This window comes from Gossypium raimondii, chromosome 3, assembly GCF_025698545.1.
Source record: "Gossypium raimondii isolate GPD5lz chromosome 3, ASM2569854v1, whole genome shotgun sequence".
NCBI lineage: Eukaryota > Viridiplantae > Streptophyta > Magnoliopsida > Malvales > Malvaceae > Gossypium > Gossypium raimondii.
In genome coordinates, this window is record NC_068567.1 from 33,833,600 (window position 1) to 33,855,913 (window position 22,314).

A 22,314-nucleotide genomic window follows, 5' to 3' on the forward strand; every position below is an offset into this window, starting at 1 on the left:
GGTAATGTTTTCACTTCTGATCAAGGAGTTATTCATAGTGTGCCCATTTCGCAAAGGCCAAATAGTGAAATACGAGATGTTTTCTTTTAAAAGATAAACTAATGGTTCTTAGAGTTTATGCGAGCAAATCATGTGGCTCCGCAACCTCCACCCTCGACTGTGCCTCTCACGGCACCCATTATCCCTAAAATTTGATAAAAGTTCACAAATCTCCAATTAAAAATGATTCAAAAAAATAGTGTTGAATAAATAAGAGGTAAAATTGATGATAATCTGATCAGAATTGAACAATAAATGGAAAATACTAAGTGAGTTTTGATGAAATGGCATGTTCGTCTGAAGACAGTCTAAGATACGCCATGTCACTTTTTGAAAGATGAAGCTTATCATTGATGGACAACTTTGAGAGCAGATGATTTTGGTAATCAAGCAAATTGGAATTTCTTTCAATTAGAGATCAAAAAGTGATACATCAATAGATTGTACCTAGAAAAGGAAAAAGAGAATTTCTAGAGTTGAAACTATGAGACTCCTGTAAATAGAGTATGACTAGATTGTTTTTTACTCCTCCACCGAAGAAGTCAAAAGATATTTATAGTCGTTTCACTTCTCCGTCAGGATTTTCGAGAAAAGGGTAAGCCGAAATTGAGTAACATGATATCACAAACTACATCAGTAGCCAACGTTGGTAGTGTTTGTATAATGGGTAGATCGATTTGTGCTCATTGTTGAAAAACTCATCAAGGTGAGTATCGACTAAAAAAGTGGGACTGGTATTTTGTGTGGTTTCAAGGAACATTGGAAATGAGATTGACCAAACTGGGTGGATTGAAATAGAGAACAAAATGTAAAATCTATAGCTATTCCTCAAAAAGTATACAAATGGGAAATAATGGTAACGTGGGAAACAACTGAGTTGACACTAAAGATATGGTTGTCAAATCTGAAGATCAAAAGCCTGCCACCTATTCGAAAATTATGAGGAGACTGCTACTCCTGATGTTCATACTAGTACATTTATTTAATTTGATATTTCTATATATAGTTTATTGATTTTGAATCATTGCATCTGTAACCGAAATAAATTGCTAATAGTGTTGATTGAATACGATGTTAGAGTAACAAACCTGTTAAATCAGTATGTTATCACTATTGAGATAGGAAGAAAATGTCCATTGAAAATTTGAAACCGTGAACTCTCTGTTGATCTAATGTTACTGTAATTTATAAATTTGATATTATTCTTGATATGAATTGATTAACTTTGTACGATAAGTTAGAAACTATAAACAAACTTGAATTGTACTGATGTCAAAAGAATGAATCGATTAATGTTAGTGATTGATAAATCTGAATGTTCCACCAATATAATGGTAGTACTATCTGCTCAAACACTGATCAAAGAAGGTCTTGCATTTTAGATACAGAATACAAAGATTAAAGATAAAACAAGTTCGATGGTAAATGTATTCTTTAATGTGTTCTCAGAAGATTTACCAAAGTTCTCGCCCAAAAGAAAAGTTGAATTTCTTATTGAATTAGCACTAAAAACTGCTTCAATATATGTTGTTCCGTACTGAAGACATCCTGATTTACCCGAGGAATAGAAACAAATATGATCAATATTTGAGATCTCTATGGCAGACTTTACGAGAAAAGAAATTGTATGTAAATTTTATCTAATATGAATTCTAACTCCCAGAAGCAAGATTACTGGAACATGTAATACCGGAAAAAGGTATTCGTATTGAACCGAACAAAAGATTATTGGATCTAGTTTATAAATATTTGAAGAATACACAGAAGTGCACAATTTTTTGAGACTGGATGAGAATTTCAGACAGTTTGTTTAAGGCTTCTCGATGATCGCATTATCGATACCGAAGTTGTTAAATAAAAATATTAGTTTCAATGAGAAAGAACAGAATCGAGAGAGTTTCAATCAATAGAATACTATATTAACAGAAGCTTTAGTGTTAACTCAGCCTGAAACTGAATAGGAAATTGTTGTTTTCAGTGATATTCCGCATAACAGTCTAGGTTGTATATTAATGTAGTAAAGAAAGGCATTTATCTCAACAATTTAAACCGCACGAACAAACTTTCTCCACACATAATCTAGAAGTATTTACTGTTATGAATTTCCATTAACTATAGAATGTAACGATCTATCTCTGAGAACTTGAAAACTAAATCGATGTTTATACAAAGAATTCAAGAATTTTGGGAAGTTTATCTAGATTTATTAGCTAAACAAAGACTTGTTAAAAATAATCAAACTTCAGAGCATCAAATCAGCCAGAAAGTAGCAATCTCGAATCATCAAGGGACAATTTCTACAAATTTTATCGACTAACACATATTGACCTAAAGGATTCGTTACTTTGATCACAAATTTAGTTGACTCATAAGGTATTTTATTATCTGAGACTAAAGTTGTGCATAAATATAAGTGCATTAAACCCAGGTCAATCAAAGCATTAACATTAGTATCAAAGATAGAAAATGTACCGGTAATTACATTAGGTGTCGAAGCTTCCTCACGATCTAGAATTGCGTAAGCCCTAGCTGGTGCTCGAGCCTCAGATCTAACTGTAGAATATTTCATTCCACTTCGACTATTGCCCACATTTCCACTTTTTCTGAATGGTCTCCCTTTCGTAGCCGTGTTACTCGAACGAGTGTTCTGAGCTTTCTCTCTATCAGATCTTTCAGGGCAGCCTCTAACGAAATGATCATAGGAACCACATTTGAAGGAAAATCCATCTCTCAATTTACACTCCCCAAAATTTCTTCTATTGCACTGTTGACATTCAGGTTTATTATTTCAAACACTACCGACACTTACTACAGAAGTAGCCCGAGGTCTACAAATTGAATGTTGCTTTCCTTTATCACTTCCCAAGAATCCTACTGAAGCTGATGTACGACTGTGAAATTCCTTTGATTTCTTTGACAGAGACGAAAATGATTTTCCCATAGGCCATTTACCAGTGTCACGAGCCTCGAAATCTACCTTTCTTTTAGTTTTACTAAGTTCTTTGGCTTTGTGTGGTCAACCCACCAAAATCACGAATTCATTCAATTCCATAATCCAACTAACAGTTTGATATCTTTATTTAATCGTCTTCAAACCGGGTACACATAACAGCTTCTAATGGTATACATTCTCGAGCATACTTACTAAGTCACACGAATTCTCTTTCGTACTCGACTACTGTATTCGAGGAACTCTTTTTGCTTCTTGTCACAATACCGCTAAATAACATATTTCTTCCTAAATTCAGTCTGAAAGAAATCCTAATTCACACGGTCCTTTGCTACCACAGGAATCAAAGTATTCCACCACCACTACACACCTTAAAAAATCAATGGAAGTGCAAAACAATTCATCAAAAACCCTCACAGCATTTTCAAACAAAAATTTAGCTTTTTCATGGTCGTCTTCAGCTGTTCCTCGAAACCCTTCAACCCCATACTTACGAATTTTATCAACTAGAGGCTTGCTTACACGTACTTGTTCCAAACCTTGAGGAATAATGGGGACAGGTTTGGGTACGGGAGGGGGTGGAGGTCGTTAAGCCATTGGGTTCGTTCTAATGAACTCAAAGAACCACTCTGACATCATTTGGAAGAAGGCTTCTTTCGCCTCACTTCCCCGGCCCTCAGCTACGGGCCCATTACTAGTTGCTCTGTGTACGGAGGCTTGCGTATTACTTTCAACCTCATCAAAATCAGCCCGGTTGGATGACGTCTTTTATCTATACGAAACCATTATTCAATTTGAGTTAGGAGATATCACACTATTAATGGTTATATAATGGCATGTATTTCTAGACTCCATACATGCTACATTCAATCCAAGAACCGAATAAACCTGGCTTTGATACCACTAAATGCAACACCCATAACTTGTCTCCGTTGTTGGATTAAGGTTACAAAGTATTATTGTTTAATCAAAAAATATTTATCATCGTAACATGTAAATAATGAATCTCAATCAAAATCACATCAAACATATGCATTTGGTCCCTAAATCGAGCCTTCAAGGTCCTAAAAATAGCTTAGGAGCAATTCAAGACTAAATCAAAACAAAACAGAAGTTTTAAGAAAAAGATGTAAAAATGTGAAAATAGGGGTCACACGGCCATGTGGCCAGGCTGTTTGACAACTCCCAGGCCGTGTAACAATCGAATAAGGGACACACGACCGTGTCCCAACCCATGTATTCACCCGTGTAACTCACTGAGTAAGGTCACACGGCCGTGTCACAGGCCATGTAACTCTCTGACTTGCCATACACGGGCAAGCCGTAGGCCGTGTGCTAGGCCATGTGCTAGGTCGTTTAACTCGTTGACTTAAAACACTAGGAAATTTCAAATGACACAGAGTCGTGTAGCTAGGCCGTGTGTGTCACACAGCCATGTAGCTAGGCCGTGTGTGTCACACGACCATGTGACTCCCAAAAATTTACCTAAAATCAAGCCATTTCAAGGTCAAACCATACCCAACCAACCATTCCATTGGAGCACACATCCAAGGGATTTAAACATCATTCAAACACACCTAAACATGTCATTTCAAACATCCTAATTCATCTAACCAATATGTCATTCAAAGGCACCACAATTGTATCAAAACATCATGGATCAAACCAAAGCAACATATCTACTTTTCAAGCATATAATCTAGTTCAATTATCTACCAAATCATATCACAAATGACCATTTTCTAAGCCATCACAACATACCAAAAGACCATGCATTTCAATTACCTAAAGGTGGTCAAGATGACTTAACTTAACAAGCATTACAAGTCCGTCAACCAAACATAAACTTCAAAGGCATAAACATACTAAATCCACCATTTACACATCCATGAAATACTATTACAAAAGGTCCTATAAATGCCATATATAACCTTGGCATAAAGACTCAAAAACTACCGAAATGGTTGTTGGATAGTGTGATACGTCTCTGACGAGCTTCCAACCGATCGAGTTTTCAATAGACTATAAAACAAAGGAAAGTACTACGTAAGCAACGAGTGCTTAATAAGCTCGTATAAACTTAAACATAACTTACCATCTCATTAGCAAAATTTATAGAATAAGCATAATATCATTACCAAGACCAATAGCTTAGTAAAAGCTTATTCAAGCACCATCAAACTCACAGGTTAGTAGGTTCATCCATAATACATATATATTCATTTATAACATAATAAGATTTCATAAGACACATCATTTATTCATCAACCTTTTCTGAAGATCATGAACCATTCCATTTCCTTTACTTACCATGTCATTCCTTTTCTTACCCATTGAACCATCTAGAATTGCATCGGATACTCAGGAATACTCAGACACATAGTGTGCCTTTCCATATAACCGTAACCTTTCCTTTTCAATAGTGCTCACATGAGCTGTAGGTCGAAATGTGAGCTACACGATACTCACACGAGCTATGGAGAATCTACAACAAATGCAGGACCTCAGCCATTGATAGGACATTCAAGACCAGCACCCGAAACATGAAATCCCTAATTATATGTCATTCGTATCTTAAGAATTTTTAAAGTTCAAACGGGACTCGTTAACCGATAATTATTCATACATTGATACATATACGGTTTCAAATCCGTTTATATTAAAACAAAATAAAAAATAATCAATTTAGCTAACATTAATACGATCATAATTCATACGAACTTACCTCAATAACTAGGGTCGTAGAAATAGAGTTGAACACTAATCTGAAGCTTTAGCATTTCCTCGATTTAAATCTGGTTATTGTTTATCTTGATTTAAATAGATAATTTCATTCAATTAAGTACTTCTAGTATTCAATTTAAACCATAATTCATATTTATGTAAAATTACAAATTTACCCTAACATTTTAACTTTACACAATTTAGTCCTTAAGTTCGTAATTTGAAATTTAACCATTTTAATCTAAATCCATATTAACCAAAGCTACAAGAGACCTTGGAACAACCCATAATTATTAACAATTCACAATAAAACCCATGGATTTTTACTTTCAACAATTTAATCCCTATTTTAAAATTCATCAAAATCAATTATCAAAATATGTTTATTTAACAACTAGAGTAAATAATCTATCAACTAACATAAAAAAAATATTCAAAAAAAACCATGGAAAGTCCTTCAACCATTAACATTTTTGCAAATTAACCCCTAGGCTAGCTAGATTAAGCTAAAATGAACTCAAAAACATAAAAATTATTAAAAATAGGGCCTGAAATCACTTACATGTATCAAAAGAAGCTTGGTCGAATATTTATTCTTCTCTAATGTCTATTTTAGGGTTTGAAACAAAAATGAAGAAGATATCATCTTTATTTTGTGTTTTATTTGTTTAGTTTTTCTTTTATTTACCAATTTACTACTTTACCCTTATTATTAATCAAAACTTCACTAAAACCTATCCATAAACATCCACTAACTTTAAATACGGTATATTTATCACTCAAGTCCATTATCTTTCCTTTCCATATCCATTTAGCTCTTTTAAATAATAGAATTTAATTTTTACACCTTTTATGATTTAGTCCTTTTTACCTAATTAACCATTTAAACTTCAAATTTTCTTAACAAAACTTTAATACGACCTTAAAATAATCCCATAGATATTAAATAGATATTAAAATAATAATTGACTCATCAAAATTGTGGTCCCAAAACCACTGTTTCTGACACCACTGAAAATGGGTTGTTACATAAATGGTGTCATATAAAGCTTTATATAGTTGTAATTGCAGAAATCCGTTATATTGGTAAAAATTGAGTGAATTTTTTGTGGTATAGTCATGATGTTGATAAAGCTACGTAGGCTTTGGAAGAATCAATGAAATCTCAATATTTGAACATGTTCTCAGGTAAAAATTTCGAGGACGAATTTCTTAAGGAGTGAGAATTGTAACAACCTATTTTCAGTTGTGTCAAAAATAGTGGTTTTGATACCCCAATTTCGACAAGTGAGTCTATAAATATTATTATTTAATATTTATGAGTCAATATTTGTGTTATATTGAATGTTGGTCTGATAAATTTGTTAATTGGCCAGTTAGATAAAGAACAAGTGGTTCAACCCTAAACTCAGTGGTTTCTGAAATAAAGTATTGGGCCCTTATTTTCCATAAATCGAGCCCATAAATGTTTTTATTAAATATTTACAGAGTTTTTATATAGGTGAATTGAATTCTGGTTTGAAAATTTTAGTGATTAATTAGGGTGTAAGGATTAAATCGTAAAAATCACAAAAGTTAATCATTATTGATTTTTATTAGTTAAAGGGCTTAAAGGGTAAATGTTTAAGGATTTAAGTGACAGTTAACCACTTTTAAAAGGTAGTGGAAGGTAGGGACACTAATTAATTGAAAATTATGTTAAATATTATTTAATTAAAATAAGGTAAAAGTGTTAAAAAGTGTAAAAGTGTTAAACATGTGTTAAAATATGTTAACATAAGGTAAAAAGTATTTTCTTCATCATTTTTCTTCTTCTCGTCACCATTTCTTCATTAAGTGAAACTAGGAAAGCCATTGTTAATGCTCTTACTTTTAGCCATTGCATGTAACTCCTAAACAAGTCAATTTTTTATAATTTTTATGTTTTTGAGAACGTTGTAGCTTAATCTAGCTATCCCAATTACTAAATCATAAAACTATCAAAGGTTTTAAAAGTTTCATTGATTATTTTTAGGTTTTTTATGTTTAATGGTAGGATTTGAAGCTTTGAAATGTAATAGGACTAATTTGTAAAGTGAAATTAGTTAGTTTTGAGTTTAGGAATTAAAATGAAAATATTTCAAAATTGACATGAAATTTCTATAATTGTGAATTTAGAAGGATATAAAGGTATGAAATTGAAATCATAATGAAAACGAGGCTTAAATGTGAAATTTATGATAGTTTTGGTTTTAGAGACTAAAATTGAATAAAATAAAAACTTTAGGAAAATTGTGTAGAATGAAATTAAGTTATCATCTACCTTGAACACAATGTTATAAGGTAATTGGCATTGATAATTGGCAATGAATTATTATAGATTGGGATTTAAATCAATTGAAAGTTAATCGAGAAATAGGAGAAATTACAGATTAGTCACTAACACTTTGTAGTTGGCGTTTTCCATGTAAGTTCATATGGGACTTATTTTATTAATCCATAATATGTTTGTGTTATATTTTGAAATTTTCTAGTTGAATTATTGTGATTATAATGTTTGGCATCAAATGGACTCAACCGTAAAATACAAATTAAATGATAAAATTGAATAAGTATATATTCTTGAATTGATGTGATCAGTTATGTAATTGAATGGTATGTATGTGATGGTGTTATAAAGTTTAAAATGTATATGGATTTTTATTCGTTATATGAAAAGTGTGTATACAGTTATAAGATTGAAATGATATAGAAACTGTAATGGTGCCTAAATGAATTTAGTAAATTATTAGAATATGAATGCCATACCATTAAGGTTCAAAAGGTAATCGGGTGTTGGTCAGGGATTTCTTTATCGATGGCTGAGATCCAGCATGTGTTGTAGATTCTCGACAGTTTGAGTGAGCAGCATCGAAAAAAGTTTGTAAAAGTAAACCTAACTTGCAGCTTGTGTGAGCAGCTCAAATATCAGAGCTTGTGTGTGCAAATTCAAGTATTTGTGTGAGAAAACCAAATTATTATTTATCAATGGCTAAGATCCAGCACAAATTGTAGATTCTCGACAACTTGTGTGAGCAACATTGAATAAAGCTTGTATAAGCAAATCAACTCTACAATTTGTGGAATTAAATCAATTTTATGTATTCGAGTTCAATATTCTTTAATTCTCCGAGCGAAAATAGAAAGTGAAACAAAAAATGAACTGGATTAAATGGTGGTACATGAATGAAAATAAATACACATGTATATGTTTGCAAATAAGTTATGAAATGGCTATTACATGTTATGAAATGAGTTGTTAAAACATGCATTTGATTATGTATTAAATTCATATCATGTAAACTATGCATTTTGAGAAGGATATCTGATTATTTGGGTCAAATGAGAAAATCAAAACCCAGTAAGTTAGGGTTCAATTTCACAAAATTCCTAAAAATCGAACATTGCCTTTATTTTTAAAATCCTCGTCTCGAGAAAATAACATGTCATATCCAATGCGTCAGGACACAACGTGTCGAATTCCCGAGAATGGGTTTTTATTTGAAATTTGTATGTTTAAAAAAAATTCGACTATTTAGATTCGACGAGAAAATTGGAACCCAATACGTTAGGGTTCAACTCCTTCGAAGATTTCAAATATCGAACTTTGCATTATCTTAAAAGTTTTTTTTTTGAATAAGTTGATTTCAACACTTAAATGATATTAAACGTAATCTTTTGAATGGATAAAAACGATTGTATAATAATGTACCATACGAAATGATGATTCATAAACTAAAACGCACACTAATGAATGTCAAACAATTAACCAATGTAAATAAACAATACAATATAACAATAGTAAGAATCTCATATTATGTTGGATAAACATTAATATTTAAAGCTAAAGAATTAAAAGGAATATCAAGTAAATTAATACGAACAAGCTTTACAATAGAAAAATGAATAATATGCAAAAGAGGAAATTGAGAATCATTAATATACAATAAATTACATGCAAAATATTTTATCATAAACAATATATGTATGGGTCGAAAAAGGTTTAAGGAAACATAAAAGAAATACTATTTGAAATTATGTTATTAAAATGAATTTTAAAGTAAATAAATAAATATATATGTAATATATCAAATAACCTACATACTTTAATCTAAATAAATAACATGTATATGAACTGAAAAGTCTAATAATAATACAAGAAATAATATATAATAATGTAAAATTTTAATTTAAAAGAAATATTTCATATATATAAAAATGGTTTAAGAGAAACGTATAAACATATTTAAAAAGCCCTTAAGGTCAATAATATATATAATCAATAAAATAATTTAATTCCAAAGCATGCGTGTGGGTGTATATATATATATAACACTATTGTATAAGAATATTATCATGCCAATCTTCTAAAACATAAAGATGTATAAAGAGAAATTAAAAACATTGTAAAACTATCAATGAATGTGCGCCAATTATATCGAACTTACCCAAAAATGTGACAAGTTTAAATAATAATACAAATAATAGTAGGATTAATAAATAATAATATTATTTTTAAAATAATTGATAAAAAAAGAAAAAAAACAAATATGAAAGGGACTAAATTGCAACTAAAACAGGATTACTGGGGAAGAACATAAATGAAGCCTAAAAAGGGCCCCCGTGCAACGCGCGAATAACATGGGGGACCGAAATGGGAAATATCCCATCCCCAAAAACGCTGCGTTGCATGAGGACCGAAATGAAATTCGCAGTAAAATAGGTGGCCTAATTTAAAAGAACGATAGAAACTAGATTGAACCGATATGCAAAAGTGGAGGACCTGGCGCGCAAATAACCCTCCCCATGCCAAAACACGCGGATCTAGCCGCGGTTGGATTGGGTCATCGGGTACGGGCCCTGCAGTCAATACGGTGCCATTTCATGAAAACTTTTAAAAACTAAACTAAAAAGGGGAAACCCTAAATCTAAAGGCCCTCATTCAATTTGGCAGAAAAAAAGGAGAGCGCCGCCTCTCGTTTTCCTTTCTCTGCCGTTTCAAGTCCCGAGCCTCTGCCCATTCGACTTCGATTCGTAGAGGAGGAGAAGGCATCATCGGCGCATCCACGAAGGTAAGTTCTCGTCCCTAAGCCTCTTTTTATTATCTCTATATCTATATGAGACCAGAAGAAAAGGCAAGAAGAGAATACAGAAAGAAAAAAAGGGAAAAAGAACCACCTTAGAAAGAAAAAATAATCTTTTGATTTCTCTCTGTTTTTTCTATTTGGTACAATATCCTTCACAAATGCTGAAAGATGGCCTTTTATGGCCGAAAATAATAAAAATTACAAGAGAAAAATGTGCTTTGCTCTTTTTTCCATTTTTCTTTTTTTTCTATCAATCTTTTATTGCTCCTTTGTTCTGCCTTTTCTGCGTTGTTGCGTTTGTTGCTTGTGTACATGTACGGCGTCTTTGTTGTAGGTGTCGTTGGCGTGAGGCCGTATGTTGACGTGGCGCGGCTCAGCGCGAGGGCAAAGGCTTGGAGGCACATGTGGGGAGGCCACACATGGGGGCTTGCGGCGGCTGAGATCTTAGATACCCTAGGGCTTCTGCTTGTTTCAATTCTGCGCTAGGGGTATCGGGCCACTGTAATTGGGCTGCTTGGGTTTAGGCTAGTTGGGCTATCAGGCATTTAGACTAGGATTTGGGCTTGTACTGGGCCATATATTTTTGGTAAACTGATCTGTTTAATTATTTTTGTTTGGTTTTATTTCCTTTGTGATTTTGGGCCCGGGCAAATTGGCCTACAACAATATGTATATAGTTTTGATGTGTATAAGAGTTTACTTGGAATGAGGATCACTTTGATCCTTAAAAGACATTTGAAATGAATGCTGAATCGGTATGTTATAATTGAGTGCAAAGGTAATATGGTAAGTTATGATTAAAGCATTTGAATTGTTAAATTTGTTTGTACAAATGGTAATAATGTGATGGGAATGATACCTAATTGTTTGATAGTTTGTTTTGATTTAAATGATCATTGTGCATTGGTGTCATTGAGGCATATTGGTTAGTTGATCTGGAAGTTGATATATGATATGTTTAAGTGCATGATGAATATTTTGAGTCTTACTAAGTCTATGAGATTACATGGATATGGTAGCTTTAAGCTTGGATAATGCTTGCATTTAGATGGTTTTAGTGAATTTGAATGTGCATTAATGGTATTGTATCAAGACAAGTGTTAAGATATTGAATTGCATCAATTAAATGGGATCTTGGTTGAATTTTGGAATGTTAAAGGTGATTGATAAGTAATGCTTGAGTAATTGATAAATGCTTAGGTTGTTATGATTAGTAAAATGATCATTTCATGTGAAATAGCTTGAATGGTCTTATGGTTGGTTAAATGGATGTTTTGGTATGTGTTTAGATTTATTTAGTGTAGGTTTGAATGGTCTTATATGTATCGTTTGAGCCTTTGGTTTGTCTTGAAAAGAAATAGGCACATAATGGCATATTTTGTACCATACGACCTGTCCACACGGCCATGTGTCCACTGGAAATTAGGAAGCATTAAACCCATATAGTTCTCAATTGTCACACGGACTGGCCACATACCCGTTTGAGTACTATAAATTTTGTCATTTAAGTTTCACACTACTTCAGAGAGTTACACGACCTAGACACACGATCGTGTGACCCATGTTTTGCATGATTACCTTTAACTTTTGAAAATGTTGTAAGTTGATCCTTGATTATTCTCAAGTCAATTTTAGAGCTTTCGTAAGCTCGACTTAGACTAAGCTTTGTTTGTTATGCATGATATATGTAATAATTGCATGTTATTTGATATATTTGAATTTATTTTTTCATGTAAATGTTTCGTTAATTGTTGTAGCATTCCTATAGCTTAGGTTCGGCGACCGAACTGGATGAGGGATGTTACAGGAGGAGTCAATCATTGTGGTCAAAAAATTACTTGTCACTCTTCCAAAATACAAATACCCTAGCGAAGAAGTTGGTCGTTGTGGTCAAAACGCCACTTTCATCACTCTATCACTATAAAAATTTTCTTAGTAGAGAAATCAATTGTGGTGGTCACAACATCATTTCTGTCATTCTCCCAAAATACAAATACCCTAGCGAAGAAGTCAACCATTTTGGTCAAAGAGCCACTTTCATCACTCTTTCGGAATATAAATTCTTTTAATGAAGAATTTTATCGTTGTGGTCAAACATCACTTCTGTCACACTCTCAAAATATAAATACCATAGCAAATAAGTCAACTGTTATGGTCAAAACATCACTTTTATGGCTCTCTCAAAATATAAATTATTTTGATGGAGAAGTCAATCGTTGTGGTCAAAACATCACTTCTGCCACTATCCCAAAATACAAATACTCAATAGAGAAGTGACCATTGTGGCTAAAACGCCACTTTCGTCACTCTTTCAAAATACAAATTCTATTAATAAAAAAGTCAACTATTGTGGTCAAAATTCTTTTAATGGAGAAGTAGATTGTTGTGGTCAAGACATCACTTTCGTCACTATCCTAAGATACAAATACTCTAGCAGAGAAGTTGACTGTTGTGGCCAATGCATCACTTCTACCATTCTTCCAAATACATATCCTCTTAGTGTAGAAATTGATTGTTATGGCCAAGTCACCACTTTCCTTACTGTACCAAAATACAAATTATCTTAATAGAGAATTTAATTGTCGTAGACAATGTGCCATTTCCATCACTCCTATGTACAAGTACATTTAATGGAATAGTCGACCATAATGGTTAAAACGCCACTTTCTAACTCCCCAAAATACAAATTCTTGCACAAAAAAGTCAACTTTTTTGCACCATTGTGGTTAATGTGCCACTTCTATTACTCTCTATAGATACAAATTCTCTTAATGGGGAAGTTGATTGTTATGGTCGAAGCACCACTTTCACACTCTACCATAAACAAATCAAGTCATGTAATGTGAGACAAAGGTAATCAAAGTAAAAGGCCTAAAGGTCAGTTTAGATCTCCTTTTACCTCCAATGAGGTGCAATGGGAGGGCCAAACATCATTTTGCTTCCCTTTGGATAGCAATGGTGCGATATAATTGAGTAAACACACCCATAATTTTTAACTGGTGCTTTTAGGTCCTGTGAAAAGATTCATAATCAGTGGGCATTTTCATATCCATTATAACCTCATATTTATGTTTTGCTTTGCTTTTCCTTTCCTTTCTTTTTTTATCATTTATCTTTTAATCTTAACTTTTTTATCCATGTTACAAAAATCAGTTGATGACTATATTTTTTCTTTCTTTCTTCTAATTATAATAATTTTATACTTATTTATTTTAATGTTTTCACTTACAATATCATTACAATATTTATTATTAATTCAAATCATATTTAATATTTTATTTATTCTATATGAATATGTAAATAACTATATTTATAAATACAATAAAACATAAATTAATTTATTTAATAAATCACGTATACTAAAAATTATAATCCATATAAATTTTAGTTTGATATCTTCAATAGTCATTTTAAATTCTCACATTACCGCTATAGTTGTATTTGAATCAAAAAACATATCATACCATAGGTTTTAATCTCATTGCTATAGTACTTAATTTCATCTCTACCATCATGAACGCTACAAAAGTTCATTGCCTTAGCCGATAATTCCCCGGTTACTTTTTACTAGCCTTTTTTTTGTGAAGATATGGTAGCTTAAGGTAAATCCAAAATTTTCAGTCATTAAAAAGATATGTGATGAGAACAATCCTAACCTCACAAGGTATTTTTGTTTCACTTTCTTTTCAGTTCAATATTCAAAAATGGGTGTTAACATGGTTTTTTTTCTTTGGCCTTTTCTTAATTAAAAGAGGCTGTGGATAATTTTCGCCAAAAGAGCTTTAAGTGTGATTAATTAGAATTTAGTAGGACACTCTTTTGACATTAATTACACAGGCTTTTCACAGTACATCTCTCAATTGCTATACACCTTTATAAATTTATATATGCCTTCTGTTGTGGATGGTGAGGGAAAAAGCGCAAGTGAAAATTATTTATTTTTTATTAGGGTTAAATTGTTTTATTTCCTATTTTTATTTACAGTTATTTAAGGATCTATTGAAGAATAAAAAGCATAAATAGAATTTTTATCTATTTTTTCAAGAGTTCTAGGTCTCTCTCTAAATGAGATTTAAAGGTTTTAGTCTCCCTTCCACAAGCCGATTATCAATCGCCATAGATCGTTCTAGGAATAGTGATAAAGGGAAGGCAATCACTTCCTGTAATATCGCTAAAACCCCCTGAGTCGAAAATAGTGTTAGTACAAGTTGCCATGTGTTAGAATTTTCAAAAAAAATTATATAAGAATTATTCGTGTTAGTAGAGAAGGCAATTGGATATCAGAAGAAATTGAAAAGATTGGGTATTGAGAGAAATAAATTCGAGGTATTGATTAAATTGTAAAAAATATGAAAAGTTTTAAGGGTCAAAGTGTAAATATTCAAAAGTTGAGAGATTGGAATGTAAATATAAGAAAATTGAAGGACCAAAAATAAAAATAATCTAAAGTTTCTTGTGACATGAAACCGGTAAGCAAGGACCAAATTGAATAAGTGGGGAAACATGAGGGACTAAATCAAAAAATTACCAAATAAAGTAGTGATTCAAGGAAAGAATTGTAGAAAATGATTAGGGGTAATTTAGTTATTTCTCAAATAGAATAATTATCATGATAATTATGGGCTAGGTATTAAGATTTGATTAGATAAAATTATTTAATATTATTTTATTAATATCTTACTTAATTAAAGTGAATATAAAAAGAATAAAGATGGAGGAAGTTCTTCATCCTTCCCATTTGTTTCCAACGTGCATAAGAAATGAAGAAGAGAAACTTTCTTTGTTTCTACAATTTAATCCTTTTCCATAAAATTCACCTTTTTCACTCAAAAATCTTGAGAATTTCCATACCCACCAAAAAGGAAAAGTGAAATAGAGACCTTAGAGATTTAGAAAATCATCTTGGAAGAAAGAAATTGGAAGTGAAAGTAGAGAAAGTTGTGGAAAAAGTGAAGAGATTAAAGAGACAAGATGAGAAATTCAAGTATTTCGATAGAATTTATGTTTAATTGAAGTAGAAGCATAAGAAAGTAATTTTAGTGTGAGTTTTGATTATGTATTTGATGTATTCATGAAGTAGAAAAGAGGAGAAATAATGGAATTATTGGAAACAAAGTGAAGATGGTGACAAAAGTAAGGAAGGAAGAGAATTAAAGGAAAAATAGTGAAATCCTAACAAAATATGTGAAATTGTTATATTAAAAATTGTGTGATTAATTTAAAACATTTGTATTACTATTTAATTTGAAATTGATTAAAGTATAGTGAAAATATCAATTTAATTTAAATTTCAAAGTAAATTGTGTAATGAAAGTATGGAACAAGGGACTAAATTGAAAAGTGTAAAAATTTTGTGTAAAACAAAATAATAGGATAAAGAGTTTAAATGAAGTGTTAGGTGTGAGTGAGTAAATACAAAGTGATATTGAAGAGATATTATAGTGGTTATGGAATTTCATATGGCTAAGAACTAAATTGTAAAATATTCAAAAGTGGCTATGTGTTCTAAAATATTGTAATAAATATGTGTGAAGCAATTATGGCAGTGAAATGAATATAGAAGTGAAAATATAGTGATTATTAAATTATATGTTAGCAAGGACTAAATTGAAAAGATTGTAAAGTCAAGTAAAGTCAAATAAATGCAAAGAAAATTAAATAGCAAAATGACCAAAATTTGATATGTGTAATAAAATATTAATGGAGAATTTTAATTGAGTGTTTATGGTAGTAAGTTTCAATGCTAAGTGAAATTAAAGTGACATGTCAAGAATATCAATTTTTTGAAATTAATCATTAAATTGCAAATGTGTAGTGACATGGGAAATATAACAACACTTTGGTAGTAAATATGGAATATTATAAGTCTATTATATATTCCATATGTCAAAGAAACAATACTATAGTGTTTATTGAAATTCTATAATAATGACTTAATTAAAAGAATGCAAAAGTATATAAGTTATGTTCTTAGATGTAAAAGTGAAGATAATTTTGATATATTTTCCCAAGTAGATAAGATGTGAACTAGTGAGATATAGATAGCATTGAACTAAGAAACTTTCAACACGCAAATTTAAAGTGAAACTTTTGTGCAATTGATCATGGCACTTCGATGCAATTAACAGAGACACTCCGGTGGAACTGACAGTGACACTCTGGTGCAATTGAAAGTGACACTTCTGTGCAAATTAGTAATTGTTTTGCATATCTTATATGTCCTATTGAGCCTATTGTAGGCAAAACGAAAAATGTTAAGTGAAATTGATCATAGTGAATCAATAAGTGAAATGTGGTAAGATTGTATGTAAAAATATATGTTTAATGATTATTTAGATAAACTCGTTGTGTTATATTTAAATTATCGATATGTTAAATTTAATAAAGGTAATTGTAAGTTTAATACTTGACGTACTTACTAAACGTTTATAAGCTTATCGAGTTATTTTTCAACGCATAGGTAGTAGAAGCTTGAATTGAAGCTTTAGAGTGAAGATACAATCTTATCTCATCATATAACATCTCAAGGCTTAGAGGGGGTATGGTTTTAATATTTTAGTAATAGGATATGGCATTTACATATGTTAAAACAAAGTATGTGCTTAAGATTTCTAGTGAAAATGCTTGATAAATTTTGATTAAGTTATATGTTGAATTATATGAGGCTAAAGGTTGGAAATGGGCATATGAGAATGATATATTAGCTGTACTGATTAAAATGTGGTATATGAACATTTTTTAGGGTGTTGTGAATTGATACATATGAATTTCATGAAAACAGAATTCACGTCACGACATCGGATCCTTAACGTTGCAACAAGAAATGGATAGTGAATGACATCGTAACCTGAAACCCTCAAAGTTGCAACGTCGAACCGATAGTTTATTAAATTTTACACTTTAATCCTTATTCAACTTTAGGTAATTAAAAGAACTTCTATAAGCCCATATAAAATTTGATATGATTACAAAGCATATTGTAAATGTGCAATGATTTTAACATGTATGAATTGTTGAAAAATTAAAATAATTACTTGTAGTTTCTTCGATAACGAATGTGACATATTATAACTCGAACCCGACGATCAAGTCAGATATAGAGTGTTACACTTCCAATGTTTCCATTAATCACCTAATAACTCGACCATATTTCCGTGTTCTTAACACCTTCTAAAACTTTTGCTTCTTTAATTGGTTCTCTTGAAAATAGCTAAACAATACTTCTTTTCTTTTTCAAGAAATGAATGTTCCGAAAACTAGCTTGGTCCTGTGCACAAACTTACTACTAGGTTAGAGTTTGAAATTTTAGTTTAGATTTGTTGATATATTTTAATTTGTTTTTTTTTAATTCAAATTTTAAAATTTTAATCCTAACCAAACCACAATCACTAAAGTCGATAAGTTATTCTTTTTTAAAATCTTATGCCATGTGATTTTATATTTTCACCTATTACTAAAAATCAATTAATAGATATAACGGTGGTAATTTGTTTCAAAAAAATTAAAATTTTAAAAACATAGAGACTAAAAATAATCAAAGACTAAATCTTTAACTTTACACAAACACAGAAGAATCAAAGTGCAAGTACTCACAAAGAATTACAACAACGAAATAAATTATTATAGCACAAATCAAGAATTGGATCAATCCAGACTACAGACTAACAAAACAATCCACACACAGCAATAGCTTATGATAGGACTTAGAGATCCAAATAAATTTTAACCCAACAAATTTAGTTACCACCATTTAAATCAAGGTTAAAATTTAAAATTTAAAGAAAAATAACTAAATCCACCGATTTGAAAAGAGACCAAAATTTTAACTCTTTTTTTTAATTTTTAATATTTGCAGTGTTAAAATATTATTACTGGTTGGTTTGTGACATGTAAATAGATATTCAATTCCTAAATGAATTGCATTTTAGTTTTATGGAAATAATGTAATTCCCTTCTTATTATCTCCAAATTCTTATTTGACGTTAAAATTCCTGTCTAACATCTAAATTACACAAATTTCTGTCATTTCATTTAAAAAAACAATTGAATGCTGTACCGCCGTGGGGTTAGGTCTTCCTTTTCTAGGATGTGGGGTCTTTCATTTAAAATCACTCATATTTGATCATAAAATCTAAAAACTCAAATTATGATGACATATTTACTGGGTGTTCATCCTATGAAGGAATAATGTACGAAATTTAATATATAATAACAACTGTACAAATTCATTGTATTGGAGTTGTAATCGTTTAAGGTTGATTACCACAAGAAACTGTGTACCCAAACACCTGAAGAGCTTAGGTGATTTTCTTAATTACTAAGGACTTGTTGAAGATCGCCTATATAGTAACACTTTTGAAATCATTGAAAAACCAGCTTAATCATCAAGAATGTCAGCTATTTTACTAATAAAACTCAAGAAATTGTTATGATTTCAGAAACCAAATCCTAAGCGACCACAGAATGCGGCACTTGGGCACCCCCAAAATCCAAAGACCGACATTCCATTAGTCCATTCTAGCCATACACAATAATTGAAAGAGTTTTTATATCTACATATGTACAACATAATATTTTCAGAGTTACAGATTTATATAACCTGGGATGGCGTGCAAGCAGGCATCATGACAGTATCTCATCTTGTAAAAGGATTTCATAAATATCTGTCCTTAAATTCAACTCCTTTTCCCTCATTACTTCTTGAAGATCTGACAGCTCTTTTGCGGTTAAGATGGAGTTCAATTTGAGAAAACCATCTAGCCAAAGCTTTTTTGACCTGCCAATCATTATTACATGTTATGGAACAATAGTTAAACACAGATAAATGAACCTACACCATATCAAGTTTAAAATGTATTCAAAGTTGCAATTAAGAAATGCAAGTCAAAACATTCAGTTGGTAAGCTTAAACAACATTGTAACAAAACATGTCATAAAACAACTTTGTTCCTTCTTTCTGACGTGCCTGATACATACCCACCCAAAACATGTAAGCCAACTTCTTGCAGCAATTATCAGACTTATTTTTCCTGATATATATACTATATTCCCAGGCAAGTCTCATATAAATGTTCCTGCATACCCACTTATAGTAACTACCCATAGTAATGTTCATTTATTTCCAAATCGAAAGAATTTTTTTCTAGTATTTTACCGAAAAATAATCAGAACCTAGCAACAAGCACAAACCCTACATTTTCCACCAACTCTCCTAGTAAAATTCTTTGTTTGTTGGCCCTCTCTTTTCATACCATATTTCCGCTAGTTTACTCATAAATTGGAGAAACTACAAAATCACTAAAGCAGATTAACTGCATTAATTTCAGATTTTGGTTCCTAAACCTATCTAACAAATGGTATCCATTTAATAGGTTAATTACAATTATGGCTTGTTCTTTTAATTTGATTTATCAGGACATCAAGCGGAAAGTCGCTTACCATGGACAGGCATGAATAGCACGAAAAAATATTCGCCTCGCTGCAGATGGATTGTGAACAACGTTAATCTCATATGCGACATACAATCGCCAGAGTATAACTGAATTATGAAATTTATCGTTTGCTAGTGCCCTCTCAAACAATCCATGGATCCTATGCAGCGAGCCACTCCGACTTATCTCAAATATTAAAGCAAAAAGCCAAACAACTACTGATGGTTTCCTGAAAATATTTACAGAATAACACTGTCAATGTAAGCCATGAAATTTCTTGACAAACCCAAAAGTAAAATGCTAAATCCTTAAAGAAAAAACTTGCTCAAAAATTCCTCGTTAAGTCATTTATAGAGAGAGAAATGGAATGTAAAAATAGAATATACATGTTTAAGTATGTAATTTCACTCATTTATTATGAGTGATCAACAATAAATACACTAAAAAGATTTGAAAATAACATTAAAATTACTGAATGAAGCTGGCAGTCAAGGTATAAAAAGGAAAAGAATATATATGACTATCTCAAATAACAGAGACTATTTAACATACAATTTGATTTTAAGGTCCAGTTGTGGATGACTACAGGCACTAGTTAACAAATATTTAATTGCACTTTTAACAATATAGCATTTAATGAACAGCTTGTCAAATTTAAGAAAAAGTAGTGCATTGATTGCACTTTTTTTTCTATAAAAATATAGCATTTAATGCACTAGTTACCACTTCCCATAATTTTAAACAGCTTTCAGAAAAAGTAACCCTCCAGTAAAAATAGGTCCAATGCAAAAGGTAAAAACTTCTAAAAAATTAAATTAAATTGAAAAGCTTGGCTAAAACAAGGACATATATAGATATCTAGCATATGGATTTTGCTCCCTAAAACAAAAAGCACAACCCTGAACACTTTGAAGAGATATAAGGAAGATGATCTTACTTGTGACAGTGCTCATCAAACATCCACCGTAATTTATTAGGAGTTGTGTAAAGACAGCTGATCTCCACCAAAGCTTTAAAGAGCTCTGGGCTTGATGGATATATTTGCAGCCCGTGTGTGACAGCGTCCCAAGCTTTGGACAAAGTAAATTGCTCACGATGTCTTTGAAGTATCCTAACATAATAGTTTAATAGATATTCTAGATGGTGACTTTGGCTTCTTCTTTCTGCAAAACACAAGAATTTAGTTTATTGTATTAAACAAACCATGTAATACTATCAATCAGAACGACAGGGAAAACCTTTGAGCCAACTAGGGGTGAGCAAAATCCGATTCGATTCGGAAAACTCGATAAAAAATTCAAATTTTGAATTAAATAGTTCAAGTTATTTGAGTTAATCAAAATATTCGGATAAACTCGAATAAAAAATTAATTTTTTCGGTTTAACTCGAATATGAATTACACAATTCGAGTTATCCAAAAATCCAAATAAGAAAAGGCAAAACTACATCGTTTTGATAAATGTTTACCTTTTTAAAGTTAAAAGTCAAAATCATTAAGTTAAAAGACAAAATTACGTCATTTTGATAAATGTTTAGTTATTAAGTTAAAAGGCAAAACCATTATATTGTCTATACAGTTAAATAATCTAGTATTTCGTCTACTAGTTAAATAATCGGCTCATATAAACGTAACATTGAGTATAAATAGTAAGATTCATTAATTCGACTCCACTTGACTCGAAATTTTTTGACTCGATTCGATTCGATTCAAAAAAATTCAAATTGAGTTCGGTTGTTAAAATAAGATTCGTCAACTCGACTAACTCAAAATTTTTTGACTCAATTCAACTCGACTCGATCGAATACTCACTCCTAGGGCCAACTGCTTCAGTGACAATTTATCTCTATGAATGAAGACACAGAAGAGTTTAGCTTATTGTCTTAAATAGGCCAAGTAGCACTATGAATCAACCTTAATATAGCAAGATAATCCCACATTCAGTTTAGGAAAAAAGAAAAAAGAAAGCCAAGTTGTTGAGAATTTTTGATTATTTGATAGCACTGAATAGCATATCTTATAGAGATTATAGCTGATTTTTAGGGATTCTAATTAGAGATATTCTT

The 22,314-nt window shown here is 31.4% G+C and overlaps 1 protein-coding gene across 1 annotated transcript; it reads right to left on the reverse strand.

Annotated features, from left to right (window-relative positions):
• Positions 1-19,195: 19,195 nt before the first annotated feature.
• Positions 19,196-21,540, reverse strand: LOC105794116 (uncharacterized). Its single transcript, XM_052628282.1, has 3 exons — positions 21,187-21,540; positions 20,257-20,478; positions 19,196-19,594 (listed from the first exon to the last, which is right to left on the reverse strand). Exons 1-3 carry the CDS (start codon positions 21,207-21,209, stop codon positions 19,441-19,443), a joined length of 399 nt encoding a protein of 132 aa, XP_052484242.1. The 5' UTR covers positions 21,210-21,540; the 3' UTR covers positions 19,196-19,440.
• Between the last annotated feature and the right edge of the window lie 774 nt (positions 21,541-22,314).